The sequence below is a fragment of the Aspergillus pseudotamarii genome, assembly GCF_009193445.1.
Source record: "Aspergillus pseudotamarii strain CBS 117625 unplaced genomic scaffold BDV38scaffold_18, whole genome shotgun sequence".
NCBI lineage: Eukaryota > Fungi > Ascomycota > Eurotiomycetes > Eurotiales > Aspergillaceae > Aspergillus > Aspergillus pseudotamarii.
The window spans coordinates 1-20,546 of NW_022475032.1; the positions used below are offsets into that span (position 1 = coordinate 1).

The following is a 20,546-nucleotide window of genomic DNA, read 5'->3' on the forward strand; positions in this document are numbered from 1 at the left end:
TAATAAATAAATACTATAAATTTTAAATATATAATTAGAACAGTAAATATAAATAATTAAAAATTCTATTAATAGTAATTAATTTAATTAAATTTTATAATAAAATTTATACTAACTATAATATATTTTCCTAAGTAATTAATACTCTGTAAAATAAATAGTTAATATAAGAAATATATCTAAGTAATTTTTATTAAATTTAAATTTAATTAAATCTGGCGGTAGATTATAAGTCTATATAGAAAATTTAAGATAAATATATATTGATCCTAAACCGGCCCACCCACTAAACAGGTCGTACCGCAAATTGAATATACTATCTTTTTCCACCCCTTCTGGACTAGAGCTTTTATACCAGAACCGTCGGCAATGGATTTCACTACCCTTGCACCCGTCCTGGTCGGCGCATCCTTACATAACCAAGCCACTGCATCTAGAAATGTCTACATGTGTCCTGGGCCGTACGATAACAATCTTCTTTATCAAACATATCGAATAGTATAACTTATAACAATCGCAGAAATTGGACCGACCCGTGCTCCCTCTTCTCCTTCAACATCGGCGAATGCCTAAATATCGAATTCTGGGATACGCTCGGTTCCATCGGTCCTGATCCTGGTACATCCATGGCCCCAAACACATAGCGAAAACGATATATTAATGGCGGTAGATCTGGTCTGCTACTTGTGGATCGAGTCCGGTAATTGCGTCAATACAGTTGGAAACATTGACTCGGGTGGAATCGTGGATCCCGGTATTGCTGGTTTGCAGACTTGGGATGATGGGGAGACGGGGAAGCCGGCGGGATATTGGTTTAATGAGGCGAAGTCTGTACAGTGTTTGTATAATCAAAAAGATTGGATATAAGTGACTAATATAAATACGCTACCTAGAATGTTCCTGGGCCATAATGTTCGAAAGGAGTCATAACAAAACCAGGGAAGCATCTTGCCATCGATTACTCTACTCCAAAACAACAGCCAGGCCCCAATCCTTGAAGCGACTAATATTTAGGCCTTTGTTGGCCATAGCGTATAGGGATATCTACACAATATTGTACCGGGAGATAATGGCACCGTCACGGAAATCACTGGGTCAGCTGGCCAGAACTCCACTCTTCTGGATCTTAGGATCGTTCCTCATCAAGCAAAGAGCGATTGACCGTCTGATACTTTCATAATGTCCAAGTGCAACCTTTCGAGGGCCTTTTCTTCCTCGCCTGCAACGCGGATATAACTAGGCAGGTATTTGTGTTTAGGAACCGCATCCTATGGGGTAATTTGAAGCAGTGAACGAAACCAAAGAATCCTTGGATAAATTAACGAGGAACTCTGACTCGAATAGAAGTCAAATAAGCTATCAATATAACCATCAATTAATCACCCGATTGTGTAGACAACCATAATTGTAAGCTCTTCCCTAATTCCTACCCAGTCAACTACATGCTTATATGCCTAATCCTTGGGGCTAGACTAGGGTTGAATGATATTCAAACCTATTGCGGCAATCTTCGGCTTTCATCCCATAATTAGTGTGGCAAAACTCTTTTGGTGTTTGTGTTATTCTGTACAACACCAGATTCGCTCCTAGCGGTGATATTATCCGCTAGATCTGCACTACCCCCGCCCCTAATGCCTGCAAGTCCGAGTTGGAAGGGACATACAGATGTCGGTGATAAATTCTGAGTTTTCACTTGGTAAGATACCCCAATTGATGGAACTCCGTGGCATAATATGCATAGTCATTTACAAGTTCGCGACAGATGGGGTCGAAAAACTATTACGTATATTGGCTGGCTAACCAGGCTCTCGGTATGAAGCGAGTGAATCAGTCACGTTTCTGTGCGAGGAAGGTAAGGCTATGGATGCCCAACCAGGTAAGGCTATGGATGCCCAGCCAGGTAAGGCCATGGATGCCCAACCAGGTAGGTATACCTATTAACCTCCCTTTATCTTTCATATCTGTCATTTTTGTTATATTCAACCAAACAAATCTATCATCACTGTACTTGAGCACGTCGTATCTAGAGGCCCTCCACATAAAGGGATCATTTCAAAATGTCGGTGACATTCCCAGTTGACTACATCATGGATGTAAAGCTCGAGGCCAACCTAGGCTCTGATATCCCTCTTTACGATCGTCGGTTTTACAACGAAAGGTGCCCGGATGAAGTACCCAGCTTGAAAAGGGTCAACGGAACGACCTTCAACTTGGAACAGGAAGACTACTGGCTGTTCTGCGTCCATCTGAACAAAGCCGAGATGGAGTTCGCAATTGGGGGCGAGAATCCCGCCTATGCGACCTCACACCCAAACTGGCGTAATTTGTCCACGAAAAAGGATAGGGAGTTTGTACTCCATCATCACGAGGTTGGAATTTTTAATGCGCCGTGTCAGACCTGGTGCGATTTCAAGCTGGATTTCGATCGATATGTGGGGATTCGGTGTCCCAAGATGACAAACCCGGCTATCACGATCAAAGCAAACGGGAACCATGGCGAGGTCAAGTGGGTAGGCTTGTTCGTCAAATCGAGCGTCGAGGAGAAAAATGAATTTATTGCAGTCAAGACGACGAATCGGTTATTGCCCGCGTACGCTAAACGTAACGAGTCATACGAGTGGTATTCGCCGGATCGCGGCGTGGATGTAACAAATGATCGCTGCATCATGCTCTGGCCCAAGCAGTTGTATGGAACCAAGGGGAATCGGCAAGATACATATAAGCAGTTTGTGACTGTCGATCCGAACAGCCCGCTGGCTGCAAGGCATATTACGAGGGTTAAAGAAAGGGTGAGCTCCCCGTTCACCTGTCTATCCAAATCAATATCTTTGCTAACAGTCCGCATCTTCAAGGTCAAGAATGGAACCGCTCTCGACGTCACAGCCCAAGGCAGATCCTATACATGGAATGCCAACAGCATAACCGAGATCTGGGGTACTCACACCAAACCACGCGGTGGTGGTCGTGGACGGTCTGTATTTAATTACTCGGCCGGGACCAAGGTTACGTATGATGACATGGAAGGTGTCAAGATCCTCCTGCGCGTCTTCGGAACGGTGACTAAGATGGCAACTGGGATGGTTAAGGGCGACTTTGCTGCTGTCTTGGAAAGTATTGCCGCTCTGCCACAACAATTCAACAATTCAAGTGTGGATCCGGACGTCAAGGGCTTCATTACGGCGTTGGCAGCTCTCGGGCAGCATCAGTGGAATAATCGTCCTAGACAGCCGGGGAGCAAAGAGAAGACCATCAATACGGCGGGAGTCGAGCTGCTCTCTATGAAGCGGCACCCGCTTGATAGTGACTTTGGTTGTGACTAGCTGTTATTACTAGGAAATCACGACCTACATACATTTACATTCCCTCAAGACAATACTATACTGTACCTTCAAAGCTAAAGCACGTCTCAATATCCCAGTCCACAGTCCTGAGCCCTATACCCTAGTGCATGGTCCACCCAGCCCTCGCTGGATTTACTCGCCCGCCTATTGGCCCGCCCCGCTGCGATCTGCGCCCCCACCTATATATATATACTTCTGCCTGTCAGCAGTATATATCCCTATATATTAATTCTATTTTTATTTCTTGATCAGTTTAGTAATCTTAAATTTATAAGTTATTAATTAATTTTTTTCTTTTTTTTTTCTATTTCTATTAGACTGGTGTTTGGCCAGGTTAGGTTAGGTTAATGGGGTCAGTTATATCTAATTACTAGATTTAGAGTGGCATAACCTAACTGTTGTAGCCTAGCCATAACCTAACCTAACCGGGGCCGGTTAGATTAAGATATAAAAATGTTTAACCGACCTAGATTAAGGTTAAAACTAGGTTAATCGCGGTTAATCTAGTTCTGTCTAATAAGATCATAAGATACTAAACTATGTCTATTCTAGTAAACAGTAGATTAGGGCTATTTTCTGTTAGCAGTATTTTAAGCAACCCTAGTTTACTGCCTGTCTAAATAGATCTAGTTGGCTATCTTAGATAGAACTAGGTTAACTGCCGGTTAATCACAGACAGTATAATATATATATATAACCTAGCCATAACCTACCGGTTAGGTATACCTGACCCCATTAACCTAATCTAACCTAGCCAAACGCCAGTCTAGTAAGTATCCAAACATTCATATTCTTCCAACATTCAAAGCTGACTCGTATCCAAGAACCAACCCACATACATGCGTCAGAGTCTTGAAGAAGGTGTCCAAATCTGTATGCTTTCAATAATTCAAATGAAATTACTGCGCTAATAATCAAATAGACAAGAGAATGGCGACCTATCTTGATGAGTATGCTAAAGAGGTATAGGCCTTGGGGTGTCTCTTTAAGAGAGTACCTCGGCTGCTTGTCAATGGGCTCTAAGCTGATATTATTCTATTGGACGGAGGTGAAGACGGGGTGTCTTGGGTCAGTATGGCGCTCCAACCTTGATATGGGCTTTCCCCTATGCTGTTTAGGTTTCCCCTATTGTTGTGCGAATACAGAGGCTGGATGCACAGACATTCTGGGATTTTAATGAAGTTTTATTACATATAACTACTGCCGCATATCGTAGATTCTGTCAGGCTTTTAACCAGTTTCTAGCACTTATAAAAATAAATTAATAGCCAATATTATACCTAAAGGGCGATTAGGATATTAGCATATAAAGATACTGGACATTTTGATCTTGTGCTGGTACGATGAATATCTATACCTACAATGGTGCAGTTTGCTTTCTTTGTTCCAACTGGTCCTAGGCTTTGTTAGGCCTTGCTATAACTAGGGCCGTAGGCTTCCATGGTTGTGCGGCTCTCTCGGTTCTGGGTTACGTAATGTTTAAGCGGGATGTACCGCAGTCAAGTGCCGAGACAGGAGCTGCCCCGGAGTCAACGTCACTTTCTCCTGCCAGCGGCAGATATCATTCAATCACACCTGGATACTGTCAAGTACTTTCTTTCTCTGCCGGCAGACTGAAAATTCCAGTTGAAATGAGTGAGAATGTGTCACCACCAGCTCCTCGCCGCCGTCGCCGGGGCATGCCTCGGAGTGTGGCGGCATGCCAGCGCTGCCGTCGACGAAAGCAAAAGGTAGGTTCTCCGTACGATTGCGCAGACAGCCGCTAATAGTGAATAGTGTGATGGTATAGTGCCAACATGTGGCCCATGTGCAGCCGTCTCAGCGACTTGTATCATGTCAGGAAGACTGATGATTCAACAAACAAATCTCAGTGCCGAATGTGTTTCCTTACGGTCTCAACTCGCTGCTGCCGAACAGCGAGGCAAGGAATTATATAACAAGTGCCATCAGCTCGAAACAAAAATTTCCAATATATTGGTTTCGTCTCGGCCTGTCATATCGGGTATATCAAGTCCGGGGGGTTCGTTGGTGGCCCAGACGGTCTCCGAAACTATCAGCCAGTCTGACCAAGTGAGAAGCAACCCTGATAATCGATTAACCAGTCGGATTCTGACACCAACATTTTCAATAAAATCTAATCTCAGAGGTGTGCACCGCGGTGCCATGAGCAGTGCATGGGAATTATGGGGAGACGACACAGATACAGAGGTGCCTGAGGTGAGCGCGTCAGACCTCAATAGTGATGCGTACTTCACCCTGGCCAACGAATTTTTCGACAGGCGTTGGCCATATCTTCCCATTCTTCACAGAAAAAGCTTTTTCGATAATCACTTGACTCCTTTCCTCACCAAGTCTGATATGAAGCCCTTGTCGAACTTCCTGGTCAACATCGTCTGTGCCATCGCCTCCACCGAAAAACCAGCCCGGAGTTCAAGTCAGATTGGCTACAGGGTCCTTTTCAGAGAAGCAGTGAAAGACCTCCATCTTGTTATGAGCTCCGAAAACTTCGACTGCATCCAATGCCTTCTTCTCTTGTGTATGTACGGTCACAACGAGCCTCAGTCAGTCAATATGTGGTATACGACTGGACTCTCATTGAATTTAGCCATCAGTATCGACCTTCATCGCAAGGAGAGTATCTCTGAGTTGAACATAAAGGAGGCAGAAATGTGCAAACGTGTCTTTTGGAGTGCGTATGTGATGGGTTGCAGTGTGGCAATCAACATGGCCCGGCCATTAGGAATACGCGAGTCGGATATCAGCATGCCCTTGCCCCTGCAGATGACGGATACGCAGCTAGATGAATCCATCCAAAGCCCCTACGTTGAGCAGACATTGATACCATCTGTGGCTGATACATCTACATTCATTCATATCATAAAGTTGCGCCGGATCAATGCGGCCATATATACAGTATTCCATTCTATCAAATCCACCTTAACAGATCGTGCCGAATTGGACCGGCTTCGCAGTGGATACTTTATGGAATTGAACCAGTGGCTGACAACTGCGCCACGCTACGTGCAGACTTTGTCTACCTTCCAGTCCACCGAATGGTTTCAAATTGCCTTTCACCATGCTGTGCTATCGCTTTATCGCCCGTCACGCGCCGTTCCAATGCCATCTTCAGATGATCTGCGACTGTGTACAGAGTCTTCTATTGGCCTGATCAGCTCATACAGTGCGCTATACGCGCGAAATCGCATCAAATATACGTTTGTCGCCATCCACTCGCTTTTTATGGCAGCGTTGACCATGCTTTACTCCTTGCGAGCGTCTGCCCCTATCAGGAGAGAACTGAGTAAAGGCGTGATTAAAACCAACATACTTACCTTTTTGAATATCTTCCGTGGTATCTCCGATGGCCGCATGGTCGGCGAGAAATGCTGTGCTATCGTCGAACGACTCGGCGATTCGATTCTGTCACTATTTGAGAATGAAAACCAGGCAGATGTCAATATCGATATCGAGTTCCTGACTTGGTTTGGACTTCAGATGAACACGTCCACCTCCCAGATGACCGACACAGGCCTAACAACCCATCCTCAAGGGTCACCACCACATTTTCCAGATGTTCAAGTCGATTTACCATGGGTTGATCTGTTCACTGACGGGATTGATATGGGGGCGGCAGATATTTGGAGTACTCTATTTTGATAAAATTTATGGGTAGCCAGCAACTTTCTTTTCCGATCTACTTTCCGCCAACGAGCTTTTCCACCGTTTCTTTCGCCCTAAAAACTTAGGATGATGATCTGAACAGGATCGGAGAAGACTTACATATCGCCGAAGGCAACCATGCAGACAGTCTGCCATATTCCGAGCCCAACTCGAGGCGTAACGCCTCTATACAGTCCTCTGAGTCCGTTTTCCTGGTATATATACCTGACCGTGCTCAACATATTCAGATTGGCCGGTCGATTGGGATCCGCCTTCATGCTCTGCATCTCAACTCGCACCACTTCAATAGGCTGGTTCCAGGCCGATAGGCCACCACCCAAACCAGAAGCGAGGATCTTTTCACCGGCATTCAGTTTCTGACTTTCGTCTGTCTTCCCTGTCACCGAGCGAATGGTATTCTCTGCCATTCGGGACAGGCCGAATCGAGAGCCCCAGTTGGTAACTTGTCGAACAGCCACAGCATTGACACCTTTGTTGATGCCTCGGATTCCACCTCGATTATAAGCATCCCTGAAAGTCGACCATGTTGAGGCGGGTTTGCCACCCGCCTCCATGACCTTCTGCTTGGTAATCTCGGCTGTTTTCATGCACGTGCAGAAGCCGACTGTCGCGTAGGCTTGTACCAAGCCTCCCATCATTCCACTGGTGATTCCAGCACTGAAGTTTCCAAAGCCAATAGACCGAGTGGCACGATCGGTTTCACTTGCAACAAAGAGAAGCACGGCCCCCTTCGAAGAGGCCTCGATCCACGCCCATGGGATCAACCCCTGGTAGACTACTTCACATCAGCCCTGAAATCTGATCGACTCGAAGAACAGGAATTTGATACATCCAAAAAAGCCCCCGCGGGCCCAAATCCTTCTCAAGGCCATCCCAAAAGCGTCACTTCGGTTTGCAGCCATTGTCGTCTTGATAACTTCCAATGGCTGGGCCAATTAGTATTTGTCTATGGAATCATTACAGAAACAAAAAGTGAAAATACTTGTCCTAGGGAAGTCACTCTATCTTCTTCAGCTTCTGGTTGTAGCTATTATAGACTGAGGGTAACTTACTCGAAGAAATTCAAACCAGCACCCACTGTATTAGTTTTGTTAGCCTGGGAAGCCATGGCCGGATGCCAATTCGCATATCTTACACAGCAGGGCGCTGGCCTTGATTTCGCCCTTCTCAATGGCGACCATGGCATTCACGTTAAGAGATAATTTGCCGTTGGAATAGAAGAGATAGGGTTATAGATGCCTAAAGTACTTCTTGCTTTGGTCGGGCGATGTCGGGCAGAACCGGATTGTTCCGACCGGACTTGCTCCGGAGGACTTCAGCGAGAACACGGAAGCCGACCAGCACAGCTTCCCACTCTCCCCCCTTTCCCGACTTCTATTTGATAAATCCAGGGAGTACTCACCCTCAGTCCTATAATCTTCCTTACTCGCGTTCAAGGGGTGTCCGAAAAGGTTCGAAATGGCTCAACGGGCTCTGCAAACTATGAAGCGATTCACCACCTGTGATGTATGGTCCCAGCTTTCCCGATTTATCTGACTTTGTATCAACTAACGAACCAGATTGGTGATGCGCTAGTGAAGCTCAAGCAGCCCTATGGGGGCTTCCTGGACGGCTTGAAGATGTTCTCTCCTAAGCCAGGCACCAGCATCTACGGCCCTGCCATCACCGTGAAGATGGTGGAGACCAACAGCCCCGGCCCATCTCCAAACGTTCACTTCGCCGATGTCAACAAGGAGGGCCATATCATGTATATCCAACAGCCTAAGGGGCTTTCTTCCGCATGTTGGGGAGGTCTCATGTCCACGCGAGCACACCAACTCGGCGCGCTTGGTGTGATTATTGACGGTCGCATGAGGGATACGCAGGAGCACCGAGACATCCAATTCCCAGTTTGTTCGTCCATTTCAAGTTTCGCAATCATTGATACCAACTATCCGGCAGGTCTTCGCGCGCGGAACCTCGGTTCTCGGTTCCAACACTTTCACCCGTGCGTCTGAAATCGACGTTCCTTTGCAATTTTGCGGCGACTTGTGGATTTACCCGAAGGATATTCTGGTCGGGGACGAGAACGGAGTTGTTGCAGTTCCTCCGTCCTTGATGGAGCAGGTTGTGGAGCTCTGCCAGGAGCGTTTTGAGATCGATGAAAAAACATTTGCCGCTTTGCGAGCGGGTGAGCCGATGGGACCCACAATCAAGCGATTGCGAAAGTAGGGTGTGATCGGATGTCTCCGATACACCGACGTCGACCCTTTCATAAGGTGGAAATGGTCTTGGGAAATCATTAATTACCTGTCGAATCTGTACAATCATTGAAGTTAGGAAATCCCTCCATCAATAATATGTTCCAACCTCTTTTCCAACGACGCGGTGTCCTCACCAGCACCAAGCGTTATCTGTCGAAGCAACACTCCCTGCCGGCCGCCTATTACCGCGGTGGCACCTCCCGCGCCGTTATCTTCAATCAGGCCCATCTACCCCCTCGCCCACAATGGGATGATATATTCCGCAACGTGATTGGGAGCCCTGACCCGTATGGTCGGCAGCTTGATGGTCTTGGAGGTGGTATCTCCAGCCTGTCCAAGGTGTGCGTTGTGGGGAAATCTACCCACCCCGACGCCGATGTGGATTACACGTTTGTGTCGCTGGGTATCAAAAACACCGATGTCGACTACTCTAGCAACTGTGGTAACATGATCAGCGCGATTGGTCCATTTGCCCTGGATCAGAAGCTTGTCTCCGCTCAGACGCCCGATACAGCTACCGTCCGCATTCATAATACCAATACCGGTAAGATTATCACCGCTACTTTCCCTGTGGTGGATGGCGAGGCTGCTTCGAATGGGGACTTCTCAATCGATGGTGTTGCTGGAACTGCTGCTCGCATCCAGCTAGATTTTGTCAACCCCTCAGGCTCGGTGACCGGGAAAATGCTGCCGACTGGTAACAGCAAGGACGAGTTCGGCGGCATCCAAGCCACATGCATTGACGTGGCCAATCCCTGTGTGTTTGTCCAGTCGGCAGCCCCAGGTGTTCGGGGAGATTTGACTCCAGATGAGATTACTGCTCACCCGGATCTTCTCCAACGCCTGGATTCTATCCGGCGCCAGGCGGCAGTCAAGATGGGGATCGCCAAAACCACCGAAGAAGTGCCGGGAAGCATTCCGAAGATCTGCATCGTATCACCACCAGAGTCATATGATACCCCAGTGGATCTACTGGTACGGGCTATCTCCGTCGGACAGCCACACAAGGCAGTGCCTATCACGGTTGCCCTAGCCGTCTCTGCGGCCGCTCATATAGCTGGTAGTACGGTTGAGGCGGTGGCAAGGAAGGATAAAATCGATGATGCTGGTACCACAATTGGTCACGCCAGTGGCACTTTGCTTGTTGGAGCACAGTTCAAGAAGGAGGAGTTGACAGCAGCAACTGTCTTCCGTACCGCACGTCGGTTGTTTGATGGTAACATTTACTGGAAGAGCTAGCTTTTCCCTGAGTAGTTACTCGTTGTTTCAATTATTCGATGTCATGTACTTGTTCAACTACAAGTGAATATCTCTTCATCTTTAAAAGAAACATCACGGTAGTATTCGTGTGTAGACCTCAGTCATGAAACAATGAGCTCAGCATTCTACTTCAATTTTTTGCGTCACGTATCGAGGATGGGCCAGTTCGATTAATGTATTATAGGAATCCTCTACCCGGGTGATGACGTGCCGATTGGTTGATATCACGGGGCTAGTAGTAACCCTAACATTCGCCACCTTGAGAACCATGTCTCTTGCCGGTGAGCCTTTTTCGCTCATCGGAAGCATCCGATGGGCTCAACCTCGAATCATGTACTGTAAGGTTCCTCCACGCTGACCAAGTTGCCCGAGAAATAGTCCTAGGAATCAGGAGTATCACAACAAGATCCTATCTGGAGTGAAACGACAATGGAGAAATCTCCACATGTAGTCCCTAACCCCAATCCCCCGCTTTCACCATTAGTTATTTAAATCAACACGCACCACTCGGTTGAGCAGTGAGAGTGGGAAAGAGAGAGAACAATCTCCCCGTGAAATGAATTATTTCTCTCTCCCATTTATCGGCATTCGGCTCCAGGTCGCCCTGGTAGCTCTTATTGTCGCACCCTCTTTCATTCTTTTTGGCTACAACCAAGCGGTCTTGGGCAGTCTTCTCAGCTTGAGAAGCTGGGTCGAGATCTTTCCACAGATTGACACCGTGGACACCACCGGGGCAGAAAAAGCCCACAACTCAACTTCTCAAGGAGCATGCAATGCATCTTTTCAAATGGGCTGCCTTATTGGAGCCTTGTCGCTCTCTTATTACGGAGATAAGCTCGGGCGACGAAAGACCACCTTCATTGGGGCTGCCATTACCATCATTGGCCAGGTGCTGCAGCTCTCTGCGACTACTTTGACTCAATTCGTCGTTGGCCGGGTCATTCTGGGATTTGCAATAGGTCAAGATCAGTGGAACTGTCCCTGTTTGGCTCTCGGAGTGTGCTCCAAATAAAAACCGAGGGCAGCTGGGTATCTGTACCGGTATCTTTATTAGCACAGGCTATGCTCTGTGTAACTGGATTGACTTGGGTTTTAGCTATCTGCCCTCTTCTTCTACTCAATGGAGAGTACCACTGGCCATCCCACTACTGTTCTCGGTGATCCTACTGGTCTTTATTTTCTCTTTCCCGGAATCCCCTCGATGGCTGGTATCAAAGAGGCGAATCACCGAAGCCACCAGCAGTCTGCGTCACTATCGTGGGCCAGAAAGTTCAGAGACAGAAATCTCGCGAGAAATCTCCGGCATTGAACTAGCCTTTGAGAGCACGGAGAGGTCTTCTCTAAAAGACATTTTCAGTCGCAATGACAAGACACGGCTGCTCTACCGATTCTGGCTCTGCATGGGATTAAACTTTTTCCAGCAGGTAAGTTGATATAAAGCGCATTGATTCGCATAATGTCGGCTAACCTTTCAGGCCTGTGGAGGGAACCTTATTTCAGTGTACAGTTCAACGATCTTCGAAAACTATCTGAACCTGTCACCACATATGGCTAAGATCCTCGCCTCCTGTGTTTTAATGTGGAAGACACTTTGCTGCCTGATATCTTTCTGGGCGATCGATCGGTGGGGTCGCCGCCTTTCCTTCATGATCAGCGGTACAGGAATGTCTGTATGCATGGCAGTCTTGGCAATCACAACTAGCTTCAACACCATCACACACCCAATGGCTATCGCGTATGTGGCGTTCATGTTCGTGTTCAACTTCTTCTATCCGATCGGATTCATGGGCGGCAATTTTCTGTACACGTCCGAGGTTGCACCTGCGCGGCTCCGAGCTGCTATCTCTTCCCTTGCAACCGCTAACCACTGGCTGTGGAACTTGGTTGTTGTTCTTGTCACCCCGGTTGCGATTGATACGATTGGATACTGGTACTACGTGATGTATGCGCTCATCTCTATCACCATTCCTGTTTGTATCTATATCTTTTATCCCGAGACTATGGGTCGCAATCTGGAATTGGTGGACAAGATCTTCGTGGAGGCGCCCTCTATCTGGAAGATTGTTCCATACGCAAGAGCTCTCCCAGAACAGCAATACTCTGATGATACCCCGTCCAAGTCCGAGAAGTTCGATGCTGCTGATGATGTTGAGATGCGTGAGTATGTTTGAACTTATTGAATGTCTTTATCATGCTGCATGGTCATCTACTTCACGGCTAGCAGAACAACCTTCCCTGAATGCAGTGAAATTTGACCTTAAAGCCATTCAAGTTTGGAATAGCCCTCAACAATCAAGCGATCATCTCAACGCATGTGTTTTGGGGGCCAACTCACGAGAATTGCATTCCTGCAGCTTCAGAGGCTCAGACCCCTTTCAAACAAGGACATGTGACCAACTGATTGACCTTTGATAATTCATAAAAAAAATTACGCAAGTTGTTTGCACCTGAATCTCTACCCTGTTCGGGATCGACAGTCATGATGCCACCAAAAGATCACTTCAACTTGACATTTTTACCTCGCTCAATGAAAAACTGGCCATCTGAATATGAATCTCCAGCAGGCTGGGCATTGGCAGATTTCAGACAGTACAATCGATGACAAGTTGTCTGAAATTCCCGGGCATACCTTACTCTAAGCTATAATATAAAAACCTTTACCTTCAACAACCTTGGAGTCAATTGTTACTTAACTCAGGTGCATGAAGCTCGAGCGAGGGTATCATGATGTAGAATGTCCCACCTGCGTTCAAATACTTCGACACTGTCAGCTGGCCAAAGTTCGGCATGCCTTGCTGCCCATTTTTGCAAAATGATAGATTGGTTGGACAACAGTACGCGAAACTAATAGGGTCAAGTATTTTGTTGGTTTTATATAAGGATATATTATAGATGGACAGCTACGCAACTTCTCCATGAAGCGTGTCGTAGGTTCCCGGAGTATTCGTGTTAGAACTGAGGTTAAATTTCCAGTTATATATCGCTGCAGCCAGGCGTGCCAAGGTGCATCTTTCCAAGGTAATATGGAAACTCCTCCCTAAGCCCGGGGCCCCCTTTTGACCGGTACTTGCCAATCTTCTGACCTCGCTTTCCTTTAAGGAATTTCCTACTTTCAACTACTTTCATCTGATCTTTCGTCCGTTTAACCCGTCTGTCTGGATACGAACGAAGCTAGATTTACGCGAGATGGAAGGGAAGGCCTAATTGAAGATATTCTGCAATTGTAAGCAACTAGTTCTCTCTCCCCAATTCCATTTTTCCTATTATTTCTGCTTATCCCTTGGATAGACTAGGTCGGTTTTGTCGTTGTCTTAGAAGGATCAGCTTCATATCTGTGAGGCCCTAGTAATTCTCAAACAGCTTTCAGCATCCTGATGACCTCAAGTGCTTGTTTGAGTACCTAGGTTCCTTCCCAAAATAGCGATCTGGCCATTTCCCTTGCGAGGCAACTCTTTCGCGAGATTTCGTAGCATCCATTCACCCAGTTGACGAACCGGGCGGCCATCCTTCCACCACATACTAAAAGTCATGAATTCCGACAGCGTCTCCGGAAAGTAGACACGTCTAATATATAATCTTAGATTGTAATCATGTAGGCAGCCCTGAGATTTGTACTAGTATAGTTCAAAACTTATGGTGGATATACAATGTTGTAATCTATCATATTTACCATGTGTTCCACGGTGGCTAGCTCGTGTGAGAAGTACTTGAGTTCGCTACGGAACATAACTTAGTTAACTAACGTACCTTAATATCGAAATACCTTATTGGAGAGTTACAAACGAACATTCGGTAAATCATAGTTCCAGAACACCGTACTAATTGCGATAAAGTACAACGCCAAACTTGCCACACTTGCCACACGCCCTCGGCTTAGCCGGCGGGACTATCCGAAGGCTTGCGGCAGGACATCCGAACGAATGAAAATGAAGACGTTAGGAATCATACCCCGAGGCTTAAAAGAAAGCACCATGCGACCACCTTACTTTTATCAACAACTCTAGAATGATTAGAACGATCAGAACGCGTCAGGCTTTACACAAGTCGGCGAGAGGCTTTGCCTCTCATGCCAAAGTCCCGCTGAGTCGACTTGAATCTCAAACCATCAATTTGAGCAAGTTCCCCTCAAGTGTCAAGGCACTCCGAGATCGGTAAGAGACAGGTGTCGTTGAATCATCTTCATACCGGCCCATATTGACCACATTTATATGTGCAGGCTCAATCGCCCTTTGACGTACTCTGAAAAAGTGCTGTATAGCCATCTCGACAACAGCTTTGATGAGCGCATTGAGCGCGGGGTCTCACAGCTGAAGCTGCGCCCTTTGCGTATTGCTTGTCAAGATGCGACTGCACAAATGGCACTGATTCAGTTCATGTCTGCTGGTATGGAATCAGCTGCAGTGCCAACAACAGTCCATTGCGACCATTTGATTGTTAGCCGAGATGGAGAAGCCGAGGACCTTCCTAGAGCACTGGAGGCTCATCGCGAGGTCTATGAATTTATGGAAAGCGCCTGTCAGAAATATAACATGGGATTCTGGAAACCCGGAGCTGGAATTATCCATCAAATTGTGCTCGAAAATTATGCTTTTCCCAGTGGAATGATGATTGGAACGGACTCGCACACCCCCAATGCCGGAGGCCTGGCGATGATTGCCATCGGTGTTGGTGGTGCTGATGCTGTTGATGTTATGGCAGGACTGCCTCTAGAGCTGAAAGCACCGAAGGTCTTAGGTGTACGTCTGACAGGAGAGCTCTCACGATGGGCTTCGCCGAAGGATATTATTAATGCAGTTGCCGGAACAATCTCGGTCAAGGGTGGTACCGGTTCGATTATTGAATATTTTGGACCTGGCGCGAAGAGTCTTTCGGCAACCGGAATGGCTACTGTCTGCAATATGGGTGCGGAAACAGGCGCCACAACTTCTATTTTCCCTTATGCGCCCCAGATGGCTGAGTATCTGCGGTCAAATCACCGGCACGAGATGGCTACGGCTATTGAGAATATTTCCCCAGAGCTGCAAGCTGATGCAGGTGCGGAATATGACCGTGTGATTGAGATTGACTTGTCGACTCTGGAGCCACGTATCAACGGGCCTTTCACTCCTGATCTTTCCACCCCGTTATCACAGTTCGGCGATGCTACTAAGGAGAACAAGTGGCCCGAAAAGTTGACCGCTGGTTTGATTGGTTCATGCACGAACTCTTCCTTTGAAGATATGGGGCGCGCTGCTAGCCTTGCTCAGCAGGCGTTAGATGCTGGACTGAAACCCAAGATGCCGCTTTTGGTGTCCCCGGGTAGCCTTCAAACCCGTGCGACATTGCAAGAAGCTGGGATTTTGCCAGTATTTGAGAAGCTTGGAGCTACTATGCTTCCAAATGCCTGCGGTCCGTGTTGTGGATCTTGGGACAGAGTCGATATGCCCAAGGTATTACTTGATGACACATTCACACCTTGATAATTACTAATTTCACCTAGGGCACCCCTAATTCCATCATCACCTCATACAACCGAAATTTCTCCGGTCGCCTAGATTCTAACCCAGCCACTAATGTTTTCTTGGCTTCACCTGAGGTCGTCATGGCTAAGGTCTTCTCTGAGGATCTAGCGTTTGACCCCAGCGTCGATGCATTGGCTACCCCTTCCGGTGGAGAGTTCCGATTCCAACCCCCGACTGGAGATACCCTTCCGCAGAATGGATACATGAACTCGGATATTGCATACAAAGCCCCCCCGGCTGACCGAAGCAATGTCGAGATCAAGATCAACCCGTTATCCGAGAGACTACAGCGGTTGGCTCCGTTCGAGCCCTGGTCGGGTGACGACTTTGAGGATTGTGTCATCTTGATCAAGACCAAAGGAAAATGCACAACGGATCATATTACCCCCGCTGGCCCTTGGTTTCGGTACCGCGGACATCTCGAGAACATCTCTAACAATACGTTGATTGGCGCTGTGAACGCCGAAACCGACAAGGTCAACACCGTCCGTAACCAGCTCACCCATGAAGTTAGTGATGTTCCTGGTACTGCACGGCACTATAAGGCGCATGGCCAACCGTGGGTTGTGATTGCTGACCACAATTACGGCGAGGGCTCGTCGCGAGAACACGCAGCCTTGCAGCCTCGCTACCTTGGTGGCAAGGCAATTATTGCCAAGTCATTCGCTCGAATCCATGAGTCGAATTTGAAAAAGCAAGGGATGCTTGCGTTGACTTTCGCGAATGAAGCGGACTACGATCGGATCTGTGCCTCGGATCGACTCAGCATCCGGGGCCTATCTGGTCTAGCCCCAGGCAAATGTCTGAAACTTTCGGTGAACGGAGAGTGGGAGGCTGAGCTGAATCACACATTCACTCCAGAACAGATTGAGTACTTCAAGGCGGGAAGTGCATTGAATATGATGGCGAAACAGTAAAAATATATTATGTTGACCGCGGGTTCCCGCTCTGGCCCAGCGCCTACGCGCGCCTTTGTTGGATAGTCACGTAGCTAAGGCCTCACAAGTAGAACAATCAACGATTTCAACCACCTTGAGAGTTTATGATATTATATTGTACAATTACCGCATCAGGCCGGAGCTTTGCGTTCTATGCAATATATTTAGTGATTTGGAAATTATTGAGTGTTAAACTTTTGTATTCGTTCACCCTACATCAGTGTCCATCAGATGAAGCTACCGAATGCATCGCTATTGTATCCAACCAATACCATATTTAGATATGAGCAATAGATATGTACGTAATAAAAGCCAATTCGGTCATGTATTGGGTTTAACTCCACTAATTACCCATCGGCCTCGTGTCGAGTTGACTTCAGTTCTGTTCGCCAAGGGTCGGAAGACTTCATCCCGTTAAAATTTAAGCCTAAGTAGAGACAGCGCTTCAAACGAATGATGTCAACCCGCTTAGCATAGCCCCAAAAAGGTGGGATCTGATGAATTCTCATTTGATTCTCGAGAAAATCCGTGAAGGGCTCTTAGCACTTCAAACCAAGCCCACGGCCCTCAACGCCTATATTATCTTTTGGCCTGTCCCATTAGCTCTGTACGCTAAAGGTAGGTAACAAGAGTTCCCAGCTTGAGCCGAGAATCCTAATATCGGCTATATCCGAAGAGCAAGAAATATCTTGGCTGACGTGAACTAAAGAGCTTCAGATTGGGGAGTTCGTCCCCTTTTATTGACTGACCCATATATTGAAGATGTACAAAGCTGAATCTTAGTTAAACGGCATCAATTTCGGCCTCTCTCAATCTCTTAATGTTATCGCATTTATATCGTCTTTTCCACCACTATAGGATCAAAAAGAATTCAGCCGTCAATTCCAAGACAAAGGTCAAGACCCAGATCCAGATAAACGCGTAGAAGATTCATGGCAGTTGAAGCGACGGTAATAAAAGCGATCGATCGGCTCATCCGATACAAGGCCACTCGAAACCAGTTTCACCTCTGTGTTCCCTTTAATTCTGTCTTTAATTCTATGCGAAAATATAATTAAAAAGAGTGTTTGTAAGAGATACATCCAGGGCCCTGTATTCCACAAGACCAAAAGATCATATTATTCTGGATCATCGATCCAGAACGCCCGGGAGTCACCTATATAGTATACCGCCGTTACAAGCTTATGAAGAGAAGGAAATAGATATAAGCTAATTTTGAGTAGTCATAAAGATGAAGTTTTTCTCGTTTTGCCTTAGGACTGAATTAACTTTTGAATAGAGTTTTAAATTGAATCTGGTAATTGGAGAGGCATCCGATAATTATGTGACCGGTGGATAACCCCGTCTGGGGAATCTGGAGTCTGGGGTTAGACCCACTTCCAGCTCGTGGAAGCAGGGCATAAAAGCGAAGGGCTCAGCACTTTCCACCGGTATCAGTTCTTCCTCCAACATCCATTTTCACAGTCAGGCCAACTCATAAATTGGAGGCCATGGGAAAGCAACAGTCATCCTTGGGAAAATACCTCCATGCCATCAAAGACTCCCCACGGGAGGTTTTCAATCGACGGCTCTTCCTGACGGTCATTGCGTTTGCCCTTGGAGGATGTGCCAAAGGTAAGATTCTCTTCCAGTGATTTTTTTGAATTTGACTGAACACTTCTCAAGGATGGGATGAAGGGTCGGCTGCTGCTATTACGCAACTTCCATCCTTTCAAGACGTCTATCATCTCAACGATAATGTCATATCCAACGTCGTGTCTCTCGTTAACCTTGGCGCTGGAATCGGGGCACTCCTTTCGTTTTTGCTGAACGATCGAATTGGCCGAATAAGATCACTTCAGGTATATCAGGTCATCTACATTGTAGGCTACCTTATATCCTGTTTCTCGACGGCAATTGTCGGGGTACTATATATTGGTCGGATCATTGCTGGTCTTGGAATAGGAGCCTTGTCCGTTGTCTGCCCAATGGCGATATCCGAAATTGCTCCCAAGGCTGTGAGAGGACTAATGGCATTGTGGTTCAATATCTGCATGCTATCAGGTCAAACATTGGGCGTTTTCATTGTCTACGGCTGCTCTATCCATATCTCACCTTTCAAGGATCTACAATACCAGGTTCCTTGGTTCGCCCAAACATTCGTCTCTGGAATTAGCATTGCTTTGTCATTCTTCATTGTGGAATCACCTCGGTGGCTTCTCATTGACCAGAAGCATAACCAGTCTCTCGGGGCGTTGGCCCGGCTTCGTGGACTGCCGAACGACGCGAAATTTGTGGCCACCGAATTTCATGCCATGGCATCGCAGATTGAGGATCGTGAGGCAGGCCTTGGCAAGAACAAATCTATACAAATCATCCGGGATACCTTCCTGATCAAATCCAACTTGCGCCGGGTGCAGTTGACAATCATTGTCTACATCCTAGCGCAAATGTCTGGGGCCAACGCCATCACCAATTATTTACCAACAATCTTTGGCTTAATTGGAATCACAGACTCGCATGTTAAGGTCTATTCCACCGGCCTATACACTGTTGCTAAACTAATTTGCTGTGTGGCTGCCTCGCTTTTCCTTATTGACCTCCTCGGCCGCCGAAAATCCTTGATTCTGGGCATTTCTTTTCAGATCATTTGCCACTCCTACCTGGCCGGATATCTGAAAATTTATCAAACGCACAAGCACAGCATGAGCAAATCCTCAACGGATGCGGCGTTGGCGTTTGTTTATATTCATGCATTTGGGTGGGCCATTGGTCTATATAGCCTGCCATATCTTTTCGGCGCAGAGCTCTGGCCTAACAAAATTCGTTCCTTTGGTGGAGCACTATCGCAGTGCTTTCACTGGCTGTTCTACTTTGCTATTACTAAAGCTACCCCCTTTATACTTACTGGTCTTCACCAGTGGGGCGCCTTTGTTCTATTCATTGGCTTCTGTGTCTTAGCTCTCCTCTACACCTATTTCATTATACCTGAAACCGCGGGAATGAGTCTCGAAGAGATCAACAAAATTTTCGAGCGGCCATTACTTTTGTTGGCTCGGCCACTTCAGTCGTCTGAGCACGTTGAGCAAGGAGGGTGAGTGAACCCTTTTGTTTCTCATTTCTTGCTAAGATTCTAACCTAAGTTTAGATCCACGGGAAATGAGTTGGGCGACTTGAAGGCAAATGAGAAATGGATTGAGAAAGCATGAGAATGAAACGTACTAAGAAACCACTCTCAGTGGCATAAAGCTTCCTTATGGGGTTGGCTTCGGAGGACTGTTTTTAGTCTTGCAAGCTTTCATTCAAGACCTTAAGATGAGAGCTCGGACTTTAAAAAGAAAGGGACTGTGACAATTTGGTAATATATCTTCAATTGATTAGGGTACTTTCACCCCTGAATTTGCTCTTCTTCTTTGCGGAAATCTATGCATTATCTGTTACAATTGGCAATTACCGTAGACGCGAGGTGACTTATCACCGGATTTGAGATCACCGGTATTGGTCTAGTAGAGTGTTGATTGATTGATTTATTGAATGACTATGTTATATTTAGGCGCCTCGTCACCTTCTTCCACAGGGGGCTGTCACAGTTGCCATTGCTAC

The 20,546-nt window shown here is 46.8% G+C and overlaps 9 protein-coding genes across 9 annotated transcripts; 8 read left to right on the forward strand and 1 right to left on the reverse strand.

Annotated features, from left to right (window-relative positions):
• Positions 1-369: 369 nt before the first annotated feature.
• Positions 370-911, forward strand: BDV38DRAFT_281445 (uncharacterized protein; the record flags this gene model as incomplete). Its single annotated transcript, XM_032059552.1, has 4 exons — positions 370-461; positions 521-618; positions 671-831; positions 894-911. 4 exons carry the CDS (start codon positions 370-372, stop codon positions 909-911), a joined length of 369 nt encoding a protein of 122 aa, XP_031914946.1.
• Positions 912-1,994: 1,083 nt separating this feature from the next.
• BDV38DRAFT_243182 (uncharacterized protein) lies at positions 1,995-3,362 on the forward strand. Its single transcript, XM_032054195.1, has 2 exons — positions 1,995-2,789; positions 2,853-3,362. Exons 1-2 carry the CDS (start codon positions 2,058-2,060, stop codon positions 3,318-3,320), a joined length of 1,200 nt encoding a protein of 399 aa, XP_031914947.1. The 5' UTR covers positions 1,995-2,057; the 3' UTR covers positions 3,321-3,362.
• A 1,531-nt stretch (positions 3,363-4,893) lies between these two features.
• BDV38DRAFT_56396 (Zn(II)2Cys6 transcription factor) lies at positions 4,894-7,058 on the forward strand. The gene is made up of 2 exons (XM_032063555.1): positions 4,894-5,071; positions 5,118-7,058. The coding sequence occupies exons 1-2, from the start codon at positions 4,973-4,975 to the stop codon at positions 6,996-6,998; spliced, it is 1,980 nt and encodes a 659-aa protein (XP_031914948.1). The 5' UTR covers positions 4,894-4,972; the 3' UTR covers positions 6,999-7,058.
• Positions 7,036-8,203, reverse strand: BDV38DRAFT_281448 (putative mitochondrial DNA replication protein; the record flags this gene model as incomplete). Its single annotated transcript, XM_032059553.1, has 6 exons — positions 7,036-7,075; positions 7,122-7,797; positions 7,852-7,948; positions 8,005-8,023; positions 8,075-8,099; positions 8,158-8,203. The coding sequence occupies 6 exons, from the start codon at positions 8,201-8,203 to the stop codon at positions 7,036-7,038; spliced, it is 903 nt and encodes a 300-aa protein (XP_031914949.1).
• Positions 8,204-8,480: 277 nt separating this feature from the next.
• On the forward strand, positions 8,481-9,268 carry BDV38DRAFT_291632 (RraA family protein; the record flags this gene model as incomplete). The annotated part of the gene is made up of 3 exons (XM_032061788.1): positions 8,481-8,528; positions 8,582-8,911; positions 8,964-9,268. The coding sequence occupies 3 exons, from the start codon at positions 8,481-8,483 to the stop codon at positions 9,231-9,233; spliced, it is 648 nt and encodes a 215-aa protein (XP_031914950.1). The 3' UTR covers positions 9,234-9,268.
• BDV38DRAFT_56418 (2-methylaconitate cis-trans isomerase PrpF family protein) lies at positions 9,191-10,616 on the forward strand. Its single transcript, XM_032063556.1, has one exon. It carries the CDS (start codon positions 9,362-9,364, stop codon positions 10,502-10,504), a length of 1,143 nt encoding a protein of 380 aa, XP_031914951.1. The 5' UTR covers positions 9,191-9,361; the 3' UTR covers positions 10,505-10,616.
• A 465-nt stretch (positions 10,617-11,081) lies between these two features.
• On the forward strand, positions 11,082-12,696 carry BDV38DRAFT_281451 (uncharacterized protein; the record flags this gene model as incomplete). Its single annotated transcript, XM_032059554.1, has 3 exons — positions 11,082-11,414; positions 11,485-11,949; positions 12,001-12,696. 3 exons carry the CDS (start codon positions 11,082-11,084, stop codon positions 12,694-12,696), a joined length of 1,494 nt encoding a protein of 497 aa, XP_031914952.1.
• Positions 12,697-14,400: 1,704 nt separating this feature from the next.
• BDV38DRAFT_243197 (uncharacterized protein) lies at positions 14,401-17,079 on the forward strand. Its single transcript, XM_032054196.1, has 3 exons — positions 14,401-14,676; positions 14,742-15,954; positions 16,005-17,079. Exons 1-3 carry the CDS (start codon positions 14,531-14,533, stop codon positions 16,941-16,943), a joined length of 2,298 nt encoding a protein of 765 aa, XP_031914953.1. The 5' UTR covers positions 14,401-14,530; the 3' UTR covers positions 16,944-17,079.
• A 1,375-nt stretch (positions 17,080-18,454) lies between these two features.
• On the forward strand, positions 18,455-20,152 carry BDV38DRAFT_281453 (general substrate transporter; the record flags this gene model as incomplete). Its single annotated transcript, XM_032059555.1, has 3 exons — positions 18,455-18,578; positions 18,630-20,037; positions 20,092-20,152. The coding sequence occupies 3 exons, from the start codon at positions 18,455-18,457 to the stop codon at positions 20,150-20,152; spliced, it is 1,593 nt and encodes a 530-aa protein (XP_031914954.1).
• Between the last annotated feature and the right edge of the window lie 394 nt (positions 20,153-20,546).

Coding starts and splice junctions, on each gene's coding strand:
- BDV38DRAFT_243182 (XM_032054195.1), top strand. CDS start 2,058: ATGTCGGTGACATTCCCAGTTGACTACATCATGGATGTAAAGCTCGAG. Junction 2,790..2,852: donor TTACGAGGGTTAAAGAAAGG/GTGAGCTCCCCG, acceptor CGCATCTTCAAG/GTCAAGAATGGAACCGCTCT.
- BDV38DRAFT_56418 (XM_032063556.1), top strand. CDS start 9,362: ATGTTCCAACCTCTTTTCCAACGACGCGGTGTCCTCACCAGCACCAAG.
- BDV38DRAFT_56396 (XM_032063555.1), top strand. CDS start 4,973: ATGAGTGAGAATGTGTCACCACCAGCTCCTCGCCGCCGTCGCCGGGGC. Junction 5,072..5,117: donor GCCGTCGACGAAAGCAAAAG/GTAGGTTCTCCG, acceptor AATAGTGAATAG/TGTGATGGTATAGTGCCAAC.
- BDV38DRAFT_243197 (XM_032054196.1), top strand. CDS start 14,531: ATGATTAGAACGATCAGAACGCGTCAGGCTTTACACAAGTCGGCGAGA. Junction 14,677..14,741: donor GTCAAGGCACTCCGAGATCG/GTAAGAGACAGG, acceptor TTATATGTGCAG/GCTCAATCGCCCTTTGACGT. Junction 15,955..16,004: donor ACAGAGTCGATATGCCCAAG/GTATTACTTGAT, acceptor AATTTCACCTAG/GGCACCCCTAATTCCATCAT.